We start from the raw sequence: 16,627 nt of genomic DNA, 5'->3' as shown, positions 1-16,627 counted from the left end.
CAAGGTGTTTAATTTTAGGAAGTAACTACACAGGATCAATAAGGCACATCATAGCTGACTGACAGATTTTAAGTATAGATAAGAATGAGGAGAGTATTTCTGGGAGGCGTCTGTGAGGATTATTTCTGTTGAACATTTTTCTAAACGATCTGGAAGCAATTAAGACTTGCAGTTGACATGTAGTAATCAGAAAGGAAAATACAAAGTAGTATGAATCATTTGTTAAACTGGGTTCATTCATCCAAAGTACATCCTTGTCCAGATGAAGGAATAGGATCAGACGTTATGTTTACAGAATGGTACCTCCAGGGTGCTGGAGAAGCAAGGAGCCTGGGATTTGGGGTAATGCTTCCAGACTAATGGTGTAGCAAAAGTATAATGCAAGGAGGAAGACATTTTTATTTCAGATGTGGAATTGGCACAATGGGTGCTGGTTCCCTCAAACTTTACTTTAAAATGTCCTGCGTACATTTTTTTTCCCCTAGTTGCGTACCTAACACCCTACTTCAGTTTTGGTTTACGTGGAGGAGACAGACAAATTAACGCGCTCTCAGTAGTTTCCTAGTACCTAATGAAGGCAAATCCCATTCTTTTCTAACACCGTTTCTCTCTGCCTGCCTTCCACCACATGCGTGTTACAGGGAGCATAGTGGACATGGTTACCAATGATCCCTGTCCTCCAACCTTCTGCCCACCAGTGTTTTGTTTTCCAGAGACACTTTCCCCCTGCTACTGGTACCTAACTGCATCGTGCTGCCAACTCCTCTTCGGTACCCTTGGTCACTTGGCATGCTCCTAATACTAGTCCAGGATTTTGTTCCCTCTCATCCACTCTACAAACAAATCTGCTTCTGTTAATCTTGAGTGAACTAAATATTCTCTCCCCATGAAAATGTGGGTATAGCTGAGAAGACAGTTGGAGACCTGTGGAGGTAATCTGTGTCACAGGCATCTGTTCCAGACTTTGCTCCAGCTGAGCTGCAGTACAGACCAGAACGCCTGAGGTGCAAGGACACGGGCTGGTCTGCAGCAGCTGTCCAGGACATCAGGACTTGCTCTCCAGTGTGCCTTTGTGGAGTCAGTACAGACACAGTCTAGAGGCCTACTGAGGATTACGTAGCTTGGTCCTGGTTTTTTTGCTGATCCACACAGTAAACGTCACAAGTCTCTCCACCAGACTTCATTTCAACAACAAAAAGCAACATGGTGACTCATCACATTGCACAAAAGCTGAAAAGTCTTAGTTTTCTTCTGACCTGGGATACTCTAGTGCTGCCCTTTCATTATCCTACACCTTCTCCCTGCTGCAGGGTGGCCGGTGCAGCCCGGGAAGTGCTGCAGGTGTTCCTGCTGCCCCTCGCATACTTTGGGCAAGCAGCTCTCCAGGGGGTCCAGCAAGCCTGGCCTTGGATACCTCTGGTGACTTCACTCGCCTGCTTCTCTCAGCTATGTCGAGGGGGGCATGCTGACAGCTAACTCTGCCTAGTGTCACTAACACTATAAAATGATGAATTACTGGATACTACCTACAGCAATCAAGGAGTGATATGTAAGCAGATGGCACACCTAGCAGGAGAAAAAGGAGGTGTTAGCTTGACAGAACTGATAGATTTTCAGGGCAGCCATTATCATAAATGCCAAATAAGAGTACAAAATCTGTAAAACCAGGGATAACAGGGAGAAGATGAACAAGTGTGGGCTATTTATTGGGAGGAGATGAGGGTGGTAAAGGAGAATTTGGGAGTAGAAAGAGGGGATATACAGGGAAACAAATCATGGAGTGGGGGTTATTGTAGCGCCGAGCAGCCCCAGGCCTGATCCCATTGTCTCAGGATAACACACCCATCACACAGTTTGGCCCTGGTTTCTGTTAAGTGGTGAAAAACAACTAAGTTAACAGAATTGTTGAACTCCCAAATTCGCTGGAAAAGTGTTTGCAATGTGAGGTGATGATTTATTTTCATTCGTTTCTTGCAGCAGACTATGCACGGTTTTCTCATTGAAAATGGATGCTGCTGCAGTACCTGTGTCCACTGAAGTGCTGTGACAAGAGCATCTCCTGAGGGGTGCCTAGCTGTTCTTCAGCTCACGACGCTGTCTAGTTATTTGTATTGCACCTGTATTTAGTCAAGCAAAGGACAAACATATCATGGGGCAGTTACACTCAAAAGGGCATCGACCCAGGGTAATCTGACTTCCATTTTAATTCTGCGACCTCGTCCTAAATGAAGAAGTCAGAAATAACCACTCGCCTCAGGGTTCTTTAGTTTGCTGGAAGTTCGATGCCTCCTTTTGTGTCCCCGTTTCCTCAGCAATAAACCTCAGTTACACCATCATTAATTTCCAGAAAATGTGTCACACTGTCACCGTATTACTATTGTACCAGAGGCAACTGTACGAATCTTATCCTGTGGGTCCGACGTTGCTCTCTTCAGCCTTCTAGCCGTGGTGTTGCCACTTTCTCAAGAAAGGAGTGTGCTGACAGGGCAGGCAAAGGACGCTTTTTCACGACGAAGCCCGCCGCTTCCCGCGCCGCCCCAAACACCCCTGAGGTGAAGGGCGACCTGCCGCGCGGCGCATGCGCCCTCTGCCCCTGCGCGCGCCGGCGGGCCCCGCCCTCCTCGGTCCGCCCGGCCCAGGCCCCGCCCCTCCCTGGCGGCGGGTGGCGGCGCCGCATCGGGGCGGCCATTTTGTGGCGCTGCGCGGTCGGTGGCGCTGGGCTCGGCGCGGAGCGGGGCCCGGGGCGGTTCGGCTCCGTTCTAACCCTTTTTCCCGTACAGATCCCTCGGTAAGAGCGCGGCGGCGCCCGGGCGGGCCGGGCCGGGCCGGGCCGCCTGCCCTGCCCCGCGCTGCGGGCCCGCGGCGAGGCGAGGAGGGGAGGCGAGGCGAGGCGAGGGGAGGGAGGTCGGGCGCGGCGCGGCTGGCACGCGTCCCCGCGCACAAAGGGCCGGGCCGGGCCGGGCCGGGCCGGGCGGCGCCTCCCGCGCTGCGGGCCCGGGGCGCCGAGCGGGGGCCGCTTCCGCCTCGCCGCGGCCTGGCGCGCTGAGGCCGGGGGGCCCTGGCCGCGGGCCGGCCCCCGGCCTCGCCCGCTCCCTGCCTCCCTCGCTCTCGCCGCGCCTCCGCCCGCGCCCGGCGGCCCGCGGAGCTGCGCGGCCGGCGCGGGCAGGTGAGTATGTGCGGGCCGAGCGCAGGCGCCGAGGGCCCGGCCGGCGGGGGCGGCCGAGTGACCTTGCGGCGGCGCCGGGGCCGGAGCCGGAGCCCGGGGCCGGAGCCCGAGCCCGGGCCGGGGCCGGAGCGCGGGGGCTGTGCCGGCGGCGGCCGGGGCTGGGCGGGCGCGGTGGGCGCCGCGGCGGTGTGGGGGCCGCGCGGTCCGGGAGCGGCCGGGAGCGTGGCGTGGCGGGCCCCGAGCTGCGGGGGAGCGGCGGGGCCGCGGGAGTTGCGCGCCCGGCGGGCGCGGCGGCGCGGTTCCGTTGTCGGCGTCTCGCCGCTTCGGCGCGGGAGGAAGCGGCGCGGGGCCGGTGCCGGCGGGGCTGGTGTCGGCGGGGCGCCGGCGGCTGCTCCTCGCCCGGCCCCGGGGGACGGAGCGGGGCAAGCGCTCTGTACTTTGCGGGGAAGAAGGTTCCTGGTGCCTGCGGTGCTGCCACTGCTCGTCAGGGTTACCCTGTAAACACCAGCGAACTTGCCGTGCAGTAACGTAATGTTCTTCTCCACTAATAAAAATCAAGTCTGTAAAAAAAAAAAAAAAAAAAAAAAAAAAAAATCCCAACCGAACAAAAAGACTCAACAACAAACAAAAACAAGAAAAAAAGAAAAACCGACTAGTGTTGAAGTGGGTCCCAGAAGTACACCAGAAGTCTGTGTGAGCTTTCTTTCGAAAAAACTCTTGGCTCTGGTTTTACTCAGTCTTAAACTTATCCGTTCTTCTTAGTAATTTTCTTACCCACCTCGATGTGCTGGGGTTAGGCAGAAAAATCGGCAGGTTGTTTCCTTGGTGGACTCCTCTTAAGGTTGTTTCATCGGGTGTTTTGTGTCCAGTGGAAGGTGGTTCTTTCTCTATAGCTGACAGAGTGTTGTGTAGAGTCTCTCCCATGAAGTCCCAGAGATGTGGTGTCAGCGTTGTGTGGGAGCACCTGTGCTCTAGTCGATGTTTGCCTAGTTCATACGCTCTTGCACATCAGGTTGATTGGAAAGGATGTCTTTACCTACAAGAGTGATGGATGGTTTCCTTTCAAGTTGGGAGAATTGAGGCTTGCAAACAAAAGCAGGTGATGTTTGGAAAGGTTAAGCATAGGAGAGTGGAGTTTTGCACCTTTTCTGAAGAATGCTGCTTGGTTTTGTTTATGTTGTTTCACATTATAGCATCTTGTCTTAGTCCACTGCAAATCTTCAGCTCGTTTTCAGTGTTGTGAAGAGGAACATATGCAACACTGTGGTTGCTATACTGGAAATACATCAAATGATTTGGGTTTTTTCTTCCAAGTGGAAAGTACCTTGTGCATGAAAGATTTATCTGCTTCTTGAAGCAGGTGTGTTTTTGCATGAAACTGTTTTTCAGGTGATTACATTCTCTTCTGCATTGTAAACTACTGTTTGACGCTGCTAGATATGAAAGTATATAGTTGAATCCTTTTAATATAGGATTGCTTGTTTCTCTTAAAGGTCTAATAAAAAAAAAGGTCGTCTTTTCCTAAATGTGTTTGCCATTTTAATATAAGTCTGAAGAGCGTAGTTGTATCTTTCTCACTTGTAAGTCTGCTGTTAACGTCCTGGAAGATCTGTGAATATCTGTGTGTGTTTTAATTCTCTCTGTTAGGGAGTTTGTGGATGGTTTGGTAGTACTTCTTTCTCTAAGTTCACTTTGGTAATGATGCTTATAACTGAAAACTGCTTGTTTGGGTTGTGTGAGGAGGAGACAGTTATCTGTTCTTAGTGTGATTCATTCCTGGATAGTTTTCCAAAGAATCACCATTTTAGTATGGGATGGTCTACTAAGCAATGAAAGAGCAAGGGTTTTCCATCCCTTCTTTAAATACAAAATATATATGTTGCCACTTAAAATGTTTGGCTCTTTTGTTGAGTTGCAGTCCCAGGAGGACAATTTTTATACAGGGATGAAAAAAACAGGCATTTGATCAGGATTTGGATAATGAAATGACAGATTACAACTGAAAATGCAGTATCTTGGTGGGGAGTTCTTACTGTGTGCTCTGTAGAGGTGACTGCCTAGAGGTGGCTGTGAAACGTCACTTAGTTTCACTAGTTTGTGTGACTCCTGAAGAATTCTTGACGTGCAGCTATAGGGAGGTTTTCTGAGGTGCAGCTTACGTTGCTTTGTTCAAGTAAGAAGATGTGCAGTTGGAGGAAGGAATATCGTTATTGATGGAGCAAGGGTTTGTTCATTCAGGGTTTTCAAGTATTTAATTCTCTTTCTTTGCCTTTGAAAAAGTGATTTGTTCACCTATTGGTGATGGGAAAATTTGAAAGATTCTTTGAATGTTTTCTGGTTCTTTTTATATTCTTTGTGGAAGGCATATTCATGTCTCTAAACCATAGAAAAACTGCAATGCAATTGCCAACAACTCATACAGGGATAAGGTATTAGAAAATGCACTCTTACTCTTGTGGTTGTCGTATGTCGCAGTGCCTCGTGGTGGTCGCAGGTTTGAACTTTCTGTATATACAGTTCTTTGTGGACTGTTACTGCTGTTGTGTTGCCTGCATTGATTTTTGCCTCCATTTATTCTTTATTGCAGTCTAAAAGTTGGTTTTAATTGGTTGCCCACAGGATTGGCTTGGCTTCTGCTACTTGTTAAGAAAAAAACATCTGTCTTTGCAGGTAAGAGCCTTTGAATTGAAGACTTCTTTATATGCATATTGAGTATATCTTAAGAAATATTTGAAGCTTTTGGAATCTGTGAATTGGTATCAAAACACTTGGGTCAAATAATCTATAGCTAGTCTCTTTACTTTGACTCCCACTGGTGATGGTGGTTCTGGCAATGTTGTTCTTGTAAACAGAATTTTCTGCCAAACTAATGTTTTGTTGTTTCATCAGTATGTGGTAGTCCGGAACACTCTCCCAGTTATTTTGCACTGTTGGAAAATGTAGCTACTTCGCTGCAGGCCACAGGGCTGCGTGTTTCTAACTATTGGAGTTTAGAAGTGTACAGCAATTGGTTCTAAGTAGGTTTTGCAGCATTTAAAGGGATCAGATAGTTTCAAATTACCTCAGAGATGACTGTCTTAATCTAACAGGTTGATTTTAGCCTTTTAAAAAAAAAAAAGGCAAAACTGTAGTCTGCAGTTTTAGCTTTTGCTAGACAATCTCAGCCTGGTTACTTAAAATTCCTCCTACAATACCAATGTTATTCCAGTTCTTAGTCTTCATCCAAGAATTGCCAAATATTTTGTGTGTGTGTGTACCGCATGGGTGTTGTACTTTAATACTCCCCAGGGACTAGGTTGAATCTTACAAACTTTTCTTAATTTGAAAAATGCATACATCTTAAAAGGCTAGTCTGGTGTTCTTATCAATTTGTGCATGTGACCCAAATTCTTATTTTACTCACTAGCACATAGATGGAAGAAGTAATATTGTCATCTTGTACACCTTCTTCCAGTGTAACATCAACGTTTTTAAAGACATTACTGTCAAGACATAAACGTGCTGTTAAGGCTCATCAAATGACTTGAATCAGATTGAATGTCAGCAGCCCTTTACTCTCCATTTTTGATCTCAGTTTGCTAATGGGGATGGATTGTCCATAGTACAACTCTAGGATTTTGTGCTTCTGGTCTCTCCAAAAATATACCAAACACACAAAATGACAACAAAACCCACTTTTGCCTTAAAGTACCTTTTTGTACAGGGGGAAAAGCAGGCATCCTGAGAACACCTCTAACAGCCCAACAAAAAGCCTTCAATGCACACTTAACAGGCGTGCAGCCCGTTCTGCGTCTGAAGTTAATGTTGCCTCTGCATGTATGTTAATCTTTACAAGTGAACAGTGAAATATTTAAGCAGGCTTTGCTTTTTCATTAGTTGGAAAATTTGAGTGGATTATTGTCTCCTAAGTGCATTTTGGGAAAAAAAAGGACTTGTGAGTGCTTAGAATGTGAAATTTGGCCCTTTTGGTCCTTGTGATTTTTCTTTAAATCACAGCAGCGAAACTAGTACTTTGTTAAAGCACTGAAATCCTGAAAAAGTTTGAAGCAGTTAGTTTTGAGTTGACAAAATATTCTTTTGCCAAAAATATTTGATGGAGTAAAGTCCTTAAAATTCTTTTTATTCATACCATGCTACTGTTAGCTCTTGCTTAATAGCAAGCATTTGCTTAATATCATGCATGGAATTAACTACACTGAAGTCATTGCAGCTAGTTTTTCTAGCAACTATATGCCTAAGCAGCTGTTTGGCTTTTTTTGTCAATAGTGATTTAGTGGACGTGAATAGAATACTTAGTAACAAAACTTCAAGGTATCTCTTAGCATTTATAATGAAGTTTTGAATTTAGTGCAAGATTGGAACACTTGCATTATCCCAGAAGTTATGTAAATATTCAAATGCTTGAACTCTTAAGAATTCTTTTGTGACCTTATCTGTTAATTTGTCTTCTGGGCTAGATTTATGGAATCATTGGTAAATGCAGTTATCTAGCAGGTGTCAGTTCTGATAAAGAATACATGATGTTCTAAACCAGCAGATCTGAGCAGAAAAACCTTCCCAAGTTGCCTTTGTTCAACTAATGGCCATATCAGATTGTCATCCCTTTTGCATTAGTAAGGAAATAACTACAAGTAATCTCCCATTTAACACAAGAAACTTCAAATATCTTAACTCCTGATACATAAAAACTTCTGAAACACATTTCTTCATATAATAGGTAATAGAGAAAATGTAAACCTCCTAGCAAGATTTGCTGTTAGTAGGATTTTAGTTTTCAAAGCACAGGTGCAAAACCAGGGATGCTTTTATACTGCTTGCTTGCCTCGGGATCATATAATCCAAAAGCAGCCCTGTAGCATAATGTAGTAAACTTCGGTTTTACAATACCCTTTAGTGGCTTCCGTAAAGCAGGCAGAATTTTCATTTTAACTTTAGTTTCAGAGATTGCTATCAATGTTAGGCAAATTTAAAAAAAAACCCCTACAGAATCACTGAAAAATACTGCTGTTTTAAAACAGTGCAAAAAGTCTTATATGCTTTCTTAGATTTGTACATAGCATAGATAATTCTTACTTTGACCTGTTTTTTTTTTTCACATGGGCCAGTTATTTTGCTGTTGGAAAATGATTGGGCAATGAACTTTATCAAGTTAAATGTAAGTGTCACTATAAGAGATAAATGCAAGGATGTTGCTTTTGTTACCTCGCCATGGAGATGGGAAAGTTGCTTTTAAAAAAAGTAATCCCTGAGGCTTAGTATATATTCCCCTTTCTGTTGCTTCTGTCCCTTGGTGGAGTAGGGATTTTCTTAGTGGTATGTACAGCTAGATTTTTTTTTTTTAAAGACCTTCTCATGTTTGTCTTGCAAGTTCCAGTCTCTCTTTCAAGATGGTGTAGTAGGGAATCGGATGTTCATTCACAGCGGCTAGAGCAGCAGAGGTGACTTTGTGCCAGTGGGCTTGTCTGCTGTTTCCTTGAGGGAGGAAGGTCCTCTGCACTTTTCTGGTGTCAACTGGATGTGGGCCAATGCCCTGTAATACCGCAGTATGTTGCTTGAGTTCATTAGTGTATGGAAGGGGTTAGCTCTGCTTTACTGGGCAACAAAACAAAATACTTAAGTACCCATTTGAGTAATCTGAAGTTCCATCATGCAAACAAAAGAATTGCTTCTTTTTTTTCCCTGTAGAAGAATTGTTACTCTTGTTTTCATTAAGTACTGAATTCAGCCTTACCTGATGTGGTTAAATTATTGGATAATGGCTTTACCTAGTAGTTAAGGAGGTATTCAAGACGTGTCTGCTCTAAAGCGATTGGAAGACGTGGACAGGCAAATTCAGCTGACTTAAAAGATTTGACTGTATGTTGGCATACAATACTTAGCTGAATGTGAGGTGTTGGGAGATAGTTACTGATCGTAGTTGGTCGTAGCTTTGGTATACGGCCAGAAGTCTTTGGTGCAGTGCCTCCTGGTGTTGCATTATATCATCTGGTTCTTCCTTGATTTCAAATGCTTAGTTAACACCATTTGTGTGTGACTAATGGGAGCCTTGGAGGTCTTCCATGCAGATGCTGAACTGGCTTGTACTTAGGAAGTCAAGAAGTTTCAGAGATGAAGTGGCTCAGGTAAAACAATATGCTGCTGCTGACCATTTAGGATGAGAGGCTGGCTTCTGAACTGGTGAATTGTGCTAGTATTAATATGATGCTTTCAGTCTTTACTGAAGGTTTGTCAAGACTAAGTGAGAATTACCTAGTTTCCTGTTTGTCTTGAACTTCTGATGTGACCTCAGGCTCTTCTGTAGAATGTCTACAAGGTAACTGTCAAGATCTAGCTGTTCAAAATTGATCTTAAGCGTCCACTAACCTCAGCTGCAGAGGTAAGACGGAAGGTGTAATATTAGACAGACCATCTGTGACTATTAAAAAATTATATCTTGTTTTTGAAAGTTCTAAAGGCCAAATACCTTGCTAGGATATGCATAGATGCTAATCTAGTGTAGGTGAGGTCTGTATAGTCGCAAAATGCTTGGGGCTAGTTTATAACGGTTAGCTAGCTTCATGGTCACCTAGACCTCTTGCTTGCCTTTGCTAGGAGAATAATGTAAGATCAGTATAATCTAGATGGTCCCTGTCAGGATGTTGTGTGAGTCTTACTGTTGCTAGTTGTCCATAATGGGTTTTTGTTTGTAACCAATCCACTGTTATGTTCCTAGTTGTCTTCACGTGGCAGGAGATAAAGTCCCCCCCCAAATGAAAGAGAACTGTTTATTTCCCATAGGTGTGCAGAATTTCTCGCAGTCACTTTGCCAGGTACAGTGGATACCATATCAGTGTATGGTAAATTAATTTTGTTTGCTTGGCTAAAAATACTCATTTTTCTTACGTTCCATTAAATATTCAACTACTGATATAATAGTTCTGATTTTTGCTGTTCCTTAGGTTTGTTTTCTTTTTTTACTGACACTTGTGGGTCTTAGTTTAACAGTTATTTTGGAATTTCTAGTGCAAAATGTATACTGATTGTGTTGGTAAATGTTTAATACTTCAATCTGTATGAAGTAAAGAAACATGAATAAGGAACTTGGAATATAAACATGCTTAATCTTTGCAAGATGTTGTTAGGTGTATGTAAACAAGTATAGTAGATGGTGTCTGTAGGTAATTGCATGGTGTCATAAACAGTAGTCTGACATAGCCGTTGCCTTTTCTCATCTGCAGGTGTGTGTTGTTTCAGCGCAGCATGGCTGTGGTCATCCGCTTGCAAGGTCTCCCGATTGTGGCGGGGACCATGGACATTCGCCACTTCTTCTCTGGATTGACCATTCCTGATGGGGGCGTGCATATTGTAGGGGGTGAACTGGGTGAGGCTTTCATCGTTTTTGCCACTGATGAAGATGCAAGGCTTGGTATGATGCGCACAGGTGGTACAATTAAAGGGTCGAAAGTAACGCTGTTGCTGAGCAGTAAAACTGAAATGCAGAACATGATAGAACTCAGTCGTAGGCGTTTTGAAACTGCCAATCTAGATATGCCACCAGCAAATGCTAGCAGGTCGGGGCCACCACCTAGTTCTGGAATGAGTGGAAGGGTTAACTTACCTACTACTGTACCTAACTTTAATAATCCTTCTCCTAGTGTAGTAACTGCTTCTACTACCGTGCATGAAAGCAATAAAAACATATCCACATTTTCTACTGCCAGTATGGGGACTGCACCTCCAAATCTTGGGAGTACCTTTGGTAGCCCAACATTTAGCTCAACTATACCTAGCACAGCATCCCCAATGAACACAGTACCTCCTCCACCAATCCCTCCTATCCCAGCTATGCCATCTTTGCCACCAATGCCTTCTATTCCCCCGATACCTGTTCCGCCTCCTGTACCCACACTGCCTCCTGTTCCTCCAGTTCCTCCGATACCCCCTGTGCCCCCTGTACCTCCAATGACACCTATGCCTCCCATATCAGGAATGCCTCCTATGAATCCTCCACCCGTAGCACCTTTACCCACTGGAATGAATGGGTCTGGAGCAGCAGTGAATATGAACAGCGGCTTGAATCCATTGTTTATTGGTCCCATGAATCCTGTAAATCCTATCCAGATGAATTCTCAAAGTAGTGTCAAGCCAATTCCAATCAATCCAGACGATTTGTATGTCAGCGTTCATGGAATGCCCTTTTCTGCAACAGAATCTGATGTGAAAGACTTTTTCCTTGGGCTCCGTGTGGATGCAGTCCATATGCTGAAGGATCATGTAGGTCGAAATAATGGAAATGGACTAGTTAAGTTTTTTTCTCCTCAAGATACATTTGAAGCACTGAAGCGAAACAGAATGCTGATGATTCAGCGCTATGTTGAAGTTAGTCCTGCAACAGAGAGACAGTGGGTGGCTGCTGGAGGCCACATAACTTTCAAGCAAACCATGGGTCCCTCTGGGCAGTCACACCCTCCTCCTCCCCAGGCTCATTCTAGGTCTAAATCTCCTAGTGGACAGAAAAGGTCAAGGTCGAGATCTCCCCATGAGCAGGGTTTCTGTGTTTATTTGAAAGGTCTTCCATTTGAATCGGAGAACAAGCATGTGATAGATTTTTTTAAAAAGCTGGATATAGTTGAAGACAGCATTTATATAGCTTATGGACCTAATGGGAAGGCAATCGGAGAGGGTTTTGTCGAGTTCAGGAATGAAGCTGATTATAAAGCAGCTTTGTGTCATCATAAGCAGTATATAGGGAATCGCTTTATTCAAGTTCATCCAATTACTAAAAAGGCAATGTTAGAAAAGATAGATTTGATTCGTAAAAGATTGCAGAACTTCAACTATGACCAGAGAGAAATCCTCATGAATGCTGAGGGAGAACCAGGCTCGCCAAAATTGTGTGCACATATATCTAATATTCCATACAATATAACAAAGATGGAAATCCTTCAGTTTCTAGAGGGACTGGCAGTAGAAGAAAACTCTGTACAAATTCTTGTTGATAATAACGGGCAAGGTTTAGGGCAAGCACTGGTTCAGTTTAAAGCTGAAGATGATGCTCGTAAGGCAGAGCGTTTGCACCGTAAAAAACTGAATGGAAGAGATGTTGTTTTGCGTTTGATAACTGTAGAAGAAATGAGAGATATTGAGAGAAACCCACCATCTCAAGGGAAAAAGATACTGAAAATACCGATACAAGGAAATGCGACTGTGCCAGGAGCACAGGGCGCTGGTGGGGATGAGCATGCCTTCTTGGGGGGAAGTGCTAAAGATGCAAACAATGGTCCTCCGTTTAATTTCCCTGGTAACTTCAGCGGGTCTGGCACATTTGGTCCCCCTCTACCACCACCTGGAATAGGTGGCTTTCCTGATTCTAGACCAGGCATACCTACAGTTGCAACTAGCGGTTTACCTGGTGCAGGTATTGAGGTCCCAGGTTTTGCAGGTGGTCCTGGTAATCTGAGTGGACCGGCAGGTTTTGCAGGGGGTCCTCAGACTTTTGGTAATGGTCCTGGCAATTTAAGTGGACCCCCTGCCTTTGGTGCTGGTCCTCCGGGAATTGCTAGTGGTCTTGGACATTTAAGTGGACCTCCAGGGTTTGGACCTGGACCAGGAAATATACATATTAGTGGACCCCCCGGTTTTGGAACAGGGTCTGGAAAGCCAGGACCAACTGTCATTAAAGTGCAAAATATGCCCTTTACTGTTTCGGTGGATGAAATTTTGGATTTCTTTTATGGTTACCAAGTGATCCCTGGTTCAGTGTGCTTAAAATACAATGAAAAAGGCATGCCCACTGGAGAAGCAATGGTTGCATTCGAGTCTCGTGATGAAGCTATGGCAGCTGTTGTTGATTTAAATGACAGGCCTATAGGCTCCAGAAAAGTAAAACTTGTTTTAGGGTAGCTGTTAATATGAAGTAGTTGTAGAATAGATATTCATAGTGCTGTGATAAATGCATCTGGATTGGTTTTTATAGTATTTCCAGGATAGAACCTGTGGATTGTTTAAATTGTAAAACAGGCTGGTTTTGATAAGACAGAGCACTGGGTTAGCCATTACATAAGAAACACTGCGAGGATAGATGCGCAGTGGATTTTCCCGTACAAATATGTGGAGAAGCTAGACAGATTCTTATTCATCATAGAAGTTTGGTAAACTATGCTGGACACAGTGCTTATCAAGGAATCTAGATTGGTTTTATGTAGTTTCGGATAAGGGAAATAGATGAAGTCAGTGAAGCTCTTCAGTGGGTGCTCTTGCAAGCCATTGTAAAATAGATAGCTATTTCTAGATTTGGTTAAAAGCTGGCTGAATTTGCTTTGTTTACAGGTCAAAGCTTTGTTTAAAGTCCTGATTTTACTCTGCAACTGAACGAATTCTCAGTGTACACAGATTAATTGTTTTGTGTATGTATCTTTATTTTTTCCAAGATCCTCACTGTATGAACAGTTGAATTATGCCCATTGCTGATGTGTCTACCAAACTAATTCCTATAAGTATGAGCAGAATCGTTCTGTAAAATTCAAGCTGTTCTTTGTGGAATAACCTTTAGTTATTTATATATTGCAATTATAACTGTGCAGAATAAGACTTTTGCCACAAGTATAGCTAACCTCAAACATTATCATATGAGTTTTATAGTACACTTATAAAACATCTGCAGTAGAAGTAACAACTTGAAAATACTCATTATTGTTTAAGTAGCTTGATTTGTTAGGATTACATGAATCAGTTGGGATAGGGTCTTTGACACTAGTTGGACATTGATGTTGTATTTCTCATGTGTCTCTTGAACTCCTTACATAGTCTCTGCTAAGAGAACCAAAGTGGTGATTATTAGTAGAAGATTGGAGTCCAGCTCAAGTTTTAAATTAGTTTATATATGAAAGAAACTTTTATCTTCAGCAACTCTGTCGTGAATTACTGCTATGGGTGAATTCAGAGATAAAATTTATTTTTCTCCAAAACTTGAAAATACTGAGTTTACTATATATTTTTGCAATAAAGTTGTGCTGTTGTATTCAAAGTCTGTAAAGAGTTGCCATTTTCTTTGCTGTGCAGTAAAACCTTCCATGGAGAAACAGAGAATTGGAAAGGAAGTAATTACACAAGTGGAAAGTAGAATTTTTTTGGTTCATCCTTGCTTGGCTTATGATAAATTTTAAGACTTGGGCATTGCCTGAAAAAATCCTGCTATTCCCTGCAAATCATTGTACTTAAACATAGTAAACTTTAAACTATTTTGTTTTTTGGACAAAGAAAACCAGTGCCTTTTGGTGTTGCATATCATGGAACACTGAAGTGTATGGTCAGGCAAAATTGAGAGGTGCAAGTGGCAACAGTTTTATTCATGTGGTGTGTAGGAGAGATTTGAAAACCTGTGCAGCGCTGCATCCTGAGAGGATTTCACAGTACAGGAATATGTGGAAGGATTGTATAAAGGTGTACTTCAATAAAGAGGCGGTCACATTACACAGATGCTTCTGTAATTCATTAGCATAATTTTGTTTTGACAGATTACTAGGTGGTCCCAACTTTGGAAAAGTCATGTGATTTGTATATACTGTTTAAAATTAAGCCTCCTGTTAATAAAACTGTCTGTCTCTGAAGCTTCATGTTATGCGTTTCAACAGTCTTTGGGAGTAATGTTTCAACAGCAGATCTTTGTTTCTTTTTTTTTTTTTCCCCCCTTTGAAAGTCTGAAAGTACTCTTGCTGATGTCAGAAAGATGTGTGATTAGGAGTCAAGCCTTTCAGTTTATTTTTAAAATTTTGCTCTTTGTTTTTTAAACAACTTTTATTAAAGTTTCATACTATATTGGAGTTATTTGGGTGCTTGTTTCTTCCTGTTTCACATTAGAATAAAATTACTGAAAAGGAAAACTTGGCTTCATTGTTCACAGAATTGATTTAAGATATTAGTGTGTGTTGACTTGCAGAAACTGGTGATAACTGTTTTTTCAAGTTCAAATGAATCACAACAATGCTTGCCTTGTTGTGAAATGTAATTAAACTACAGGTGTCTGGAATTAGATACACAGTTCTGTGTTACTGTCTTTTGATTTTATGTCTCGATCCTCTTGGTAATGGATACAGGGTTATTAGTGTTTGTTAGACACAGCATATGCTGTGAAACATGCTTTTGTGCCCGTTCCTTTGGACTTTCTAAAAGTGCAGGTTTGTTTTGGAAATCTTTCATTTTCTGATTCTTGATTTTCTGTATGGTCTAAAGATGTTTAAATACTTATCTTAAAAAAAAATGCAAAGCAATACAAAAAGCCATTGGTGTTGGGAACATTGACATGGATGCAATGCTTAAGTGGAGGATTTGGGGTGGGGAAGGGGCTCTTCATCTAGCCAAGCAGTTGATGCTCCATATCTTTTAGTGTAAATTAGTAGTAAATTAGTTAGTAAAGATCCCCTCTTCCTTGAGAGTAGGCTTTTGGAAACAATAGGAAGTCATAGCATATTTAGAATTTCTGTATGTACTATAAACAATACAGCTGCTGTTCCAAATAGTTACGGTTGATCCTTTAAAACATATATAGAGAAAAATTCATTATCCAGCATCACTTGCAAATATAAGAAGTTTTCTATAGCAACTTGCTTTCATGTTAGAAGCAACCTTAAACTGCATGCCATGCTAAATTATGAGGGATACCCTTATATTAACAGACTACATGGCTAGATTTGATAAAATTGCTTACTTTGCACCTGTTTATATTCATGAACGGCCTTGAAAATAAGGGGTAGGACCTCTGAGGTCCCATCTCTGATGTGGAAGATATGTAACTGCCCTTGCATACACACCTCAAGGCTGGCTGCTAACAACAGGTAGCAACAGAAGGAATCAGCTAATGGACACTGCTCAAATTCGCAGTTGTTTTGGCCTTGATGCTTTGAGTGTCGGGGACCGACATCCTGCTTAGCGTTGTTGGAACAATACAGTCGGTGACACTGATGTCCCAATTTCTCCAAGTTATGGAAAGAGAGTACTTGTGTTTATATAACTGGCTAAGTTGGTGTTTTTAGCAGTTCCTTAAGTGTTAGTGTCTAAGTACTACTTATAAAAAAAAAAAAAGTGGTAAAGTGTTACATTCACAACGTGATTTCTGTTAAACGTGCATATTTTTGTTGTCCCATTCACAAGAGAAAGTATGAATATAATAAACTATTCGGTTATAAACTTGTGACCTACATGGAAGAACTGCAATGGTTAGATGAAAGTGTGACTTTAAAGTTACCAAGTTTTCAAGCAGTTACACGTAAGTGTTGCAGTTGGATTTTGTTTTTAACACAAGTCAATTCTGTAACATCACAGACAACATTAAAGCCAGTTCTTTATGATGAATTATTGTTGCCACGTTCTAAATGTAGATTTATGAGAGGTCTGAGGCTTTGTAGGTTTAAAGAAGACTGAAGGATGATACTTTTTTATTCTAAGTAGTGTTCCTTTCATAGCATTTAATGTTTTCCTTGAATG

The 16,627-nt window shown here is 42.7% G+C and overlaps 2 protein-coding genes across 3 annotated transcripts in view; both read left to right on the top strand.

The window, feature by feature from the left end:
* Positions 1-2,727: 2,727 nt before the first annotated feature.
* CPNE1 (copine 1) overlaps positions 2,728-16,627 on the top strand; it is a 44,188-nt gene continuing 30,288 nt past the window's right edge. The window contains exons 1-2 of one of the 2 annotated variants that reach the window (XM_050907510.1): positions 2,737-2,788; positions 5,786-5,836. The gene's annotated coding sequence lies outside the window, so the exon portion shown is untranslated. Of the gene's footprint in view, positions 2,789-5,785; positions 5,837-16,627 lie in introns of both variants that reach the window. The other variant, XM_050907509.1, reaches the window with a different exon arrangement.
* Positions 5,774-14,967, top strand: RBM12 (RNA binding motif protein 12). Its single transcript, XM_050907508.1, has 2 exons — positions 5,774-5,836; positions 10,384-14,967. Exon 2 carries the CDS (start codon positions 10,406-10,408, stop codon positions 13,046-13,048), a length of 2,643 nt encoding a protein of 880 aa, XP_050763465.1. The 5' UTR covers positions 5,774-5,836; positions 10,384-10,405; the 3' UTR covers positions 13,049-14,967.

This window comes from Gymnogyps californianus, chromosome 17, assembly GCF_018139145.2.
Source record: "Gymnogyps californianus isolate 813 chromosome 17, ASM1813914v2, whole genome shotgun sequence".
NCBI lineage: Eukaryota > Metazoa > Chordata > Aves > Accipitriformes > Cathartidae > Gymnogyps > Gymnogyps californianus.
This window is presented reverse-complemented; position numbering and strand designations above follow the sequence as displayed.

Bases quoted from the DNA above. Each gene is read 5' to 3' on its own strand.
- RBM12 (XM_050907508.1), top strand. From the start codon at position 10,406: ATGGCTGTGGTCATCCGCTTGCAAGGTCTCCCGATTGTGGCGGGGACC.